This window comes from Vicia villosa, linkage group LG5 (assembly GCF_029867415.1).
Source record: "Vicia villosa cultivar HV-30 ecotype Madison, WI linkage group LG5, Vvil1.0, whole genome shotgun sequence".
Classification (NCBI taxonomy): domain Eukaryota; kingdom Viridiplantae; phylum Streptophyta; class Magnoliopsida; order Fabales; family Fabaceae; genus Vicia; species Vicia villosa.
Window position 1 is genome coordinate 97,863,393 of NC_081184.1, and position 2,294 is coordinate 97,865,686.

A 2,294-nucleotide genomic window follows, 5' to 3' on the forward strand; every position below is an offset into this window, starting at 1 on the left:
GTCGAATGCCAAACCTACGTCATTGGTAACCCTAAACCCTAAACCCTAAATCTTTTCTGTTTCTTTTATTATTACTTATGTCAAACCCTATTAAGGGATCCGCTGGTTACAATTTCCCTCCCCCATATGTGTTAATTATTTCTGTTAAACTGCGTGGTTAGTAACCTAGGGAGTGTAACCTTTAAATTGAACATAGAATCACTAAATTTACAAGATAATATATTTGAATATAATCACATGATTGGTGCACACACGCACGCTTTTAGGTAACCCCTCTGTTGCCTTGTTGCTTGTTGCCTTGTTGCCTTGTATTTTGTGCAGAATAGCCAGTCCCTCTAATACGAGGATACCTCAGCCATGTTGCCTCGATTAAAGGTCATGGTCCCTAATGATGCTGCCTTTGATACACTAACATGACCTCGACCCTCGAAAGTTGCCTACGGAAAAGGCTGAGGTATCTTCTGGCTGCCTACGAAAGGCTATTCTGATCATTCCCTTAGACTACCTGCCTCTCTATGGCATGGGTCAGTCTTATGGCGAATGATAAAGCGATGACCCTTCTACCTCCAAACGAAAGGCTTCCTGCCCTCTTATGGCAAGGATAGACCCTTTCATTCTGAAAGGCTAAAAAGAGACCTATCATCTGAGTTTAAGGTAATTGCCCCTAATTGCCTTGCCATGCTCTATTTTCTATATTCTTTCTCAAAATTCTTCAAAACTGGCTACGCTCATTTACGAGCTAAAGTCCATTTTTTTCCTCTTTCATCTACATTTTCTGAAAACGAGCAAGCAAAGCAATTAAGAGCCCATGGAAAACCATGGATGCAAAGGGTGCCTTACACCTTCCCTTTGCATAAATTACCCCCCGAACTTAGATTTCTTTAAAAGGTTTTTTTCTGTTTCTTTTAGCCTTTCTGAATTTGTTTGGATAAAATAAAAGTCGGTGGCGACTCATGCTTAACCGCGACATTTCGATCGATAAAAAGTCAGTTCACCGTATTACTCACATCCTCTAACCTCCTATCATTGTATAGTAATGAACACAGATTATTCTTGCTTCTTCTTCCTCTTAAAGAACAGTGGAAAAACCGTGTATTGTTGTCTCCCTTGTCGATCCACGATTGTCTAGACTTGAGCCTAAGCAAACTTTCCTTCTTAAAAAGATTGTCCCAAAAAACTTCCACCACTTTTGCCCTCTTACTCACCTCCTCGTCTTGAACCGTACCTGCAAAATTAGCAAATGTGTCATCTAAAAAGCTCAGCTCTTCATGTGCACTTTTGATGTTTAAATCAATCCATCCGAAGACAGTTTTGTTCAACCATGCCAACCGGCCCTTAAGGATCTTCAACTTCTCAACCAAACAGAAATCCCCGCTCCCTTTAACGACTATCTTGCTCCATTCCTCCTTCACAAAATTACCAAAATCCGAATGCTTAATACAACCATTGTTGAACTTAAAGGATTTCGGTCCCCAATCCTTCCTGTTATTTTTAATCCAAATCGGAGCGTGGTCAGATATGTCTCTAGCTCCTATAAATTTCCCCTCAATATTCCAATTCTCTATGAAACTCTCCGTTAGTAAGAACCTGTCGATCCTGCTCATAGATTTTCCATTATTGTTGAACCAGGTGAATTTTCCTCCTATTGTAGGAATATCCACCAAATTCATCTAAGCTATAAAATCCTTGAACTGAGAAATCTCCCTCCTGTGACTTCTAGCAGAAACCCCCACCCTTTCTTCTTGGGCTGACACATCATTAAAGTCACCCCTTACACACCAATCTCCTTGTTGAAACTTTCGACTGCAATCAACAATCTTCTTCCAAGTGATCATTCTAGTCGAATTATCGCAAGAAGCGTAGACATAGACGAGATAAATCAGCTTTCCATTCTTCTCCACGCACTGCCCTAGAAAACCTTCGCCTCTAAAGCTTAACATTAACTTTAAAAAATCCTTCCTCCACATTGTTAGGATCCCTCCTGAAGCCCCTACTGCATACAGATAAGAAAAATCAATCTTGTCCTCTCCCCACATCTCCTTTACCATACCCTCATCTATGCCTGTCAGCTTAGTCGCCTGAATAAAACGAACATCTGCATCCCCTATTCTATTATGATACCCTATTCTTTTCCTTTTCACTTTGCTTCCCCCTTGTAATACGGTGAACTGACTTTTTATAATCGAAAATGTCGCGGTTAAGCATGAGTCGCCACCGACTTTTATTTTATCCAATTTAAGGAAAGGCTAAAAGAACAGAAAAAGACCTTTTAAAGATTTTGAGTTCGGGGGTAA

General features: G+C 40.3%; 1 protein-coding gene across 1 annotated transcript; it reads right to left on the reverse strand.

The window, feature by feature from the left end:
* Positions 1-986: 986 nt before the first annotated feature.
* Positions 987-1,670, reverse strand: LOC131605055 (uncharacterized). The gene has a single exon (XM_058877453.1). It carries the CDS (start codon positions 1,668-1,670, stop codon positions 987-989), a length of 684 nt encoding a protein of 227 aa, XP_058733436.1.
* Between the last annotated feature and the right edge of the window lie 624 nt (positions 1,671-2,294).

Bases quoted from the DNA above. Each gene is read 5' to 3' on its own strand.
- LOC131605055 (XM_058877453.1), bottom strand. From the start codon at position 1,670: ATGAATTTGGTGGATATTCCTACAATAGGAGGAAAATTCACCTGGTTC.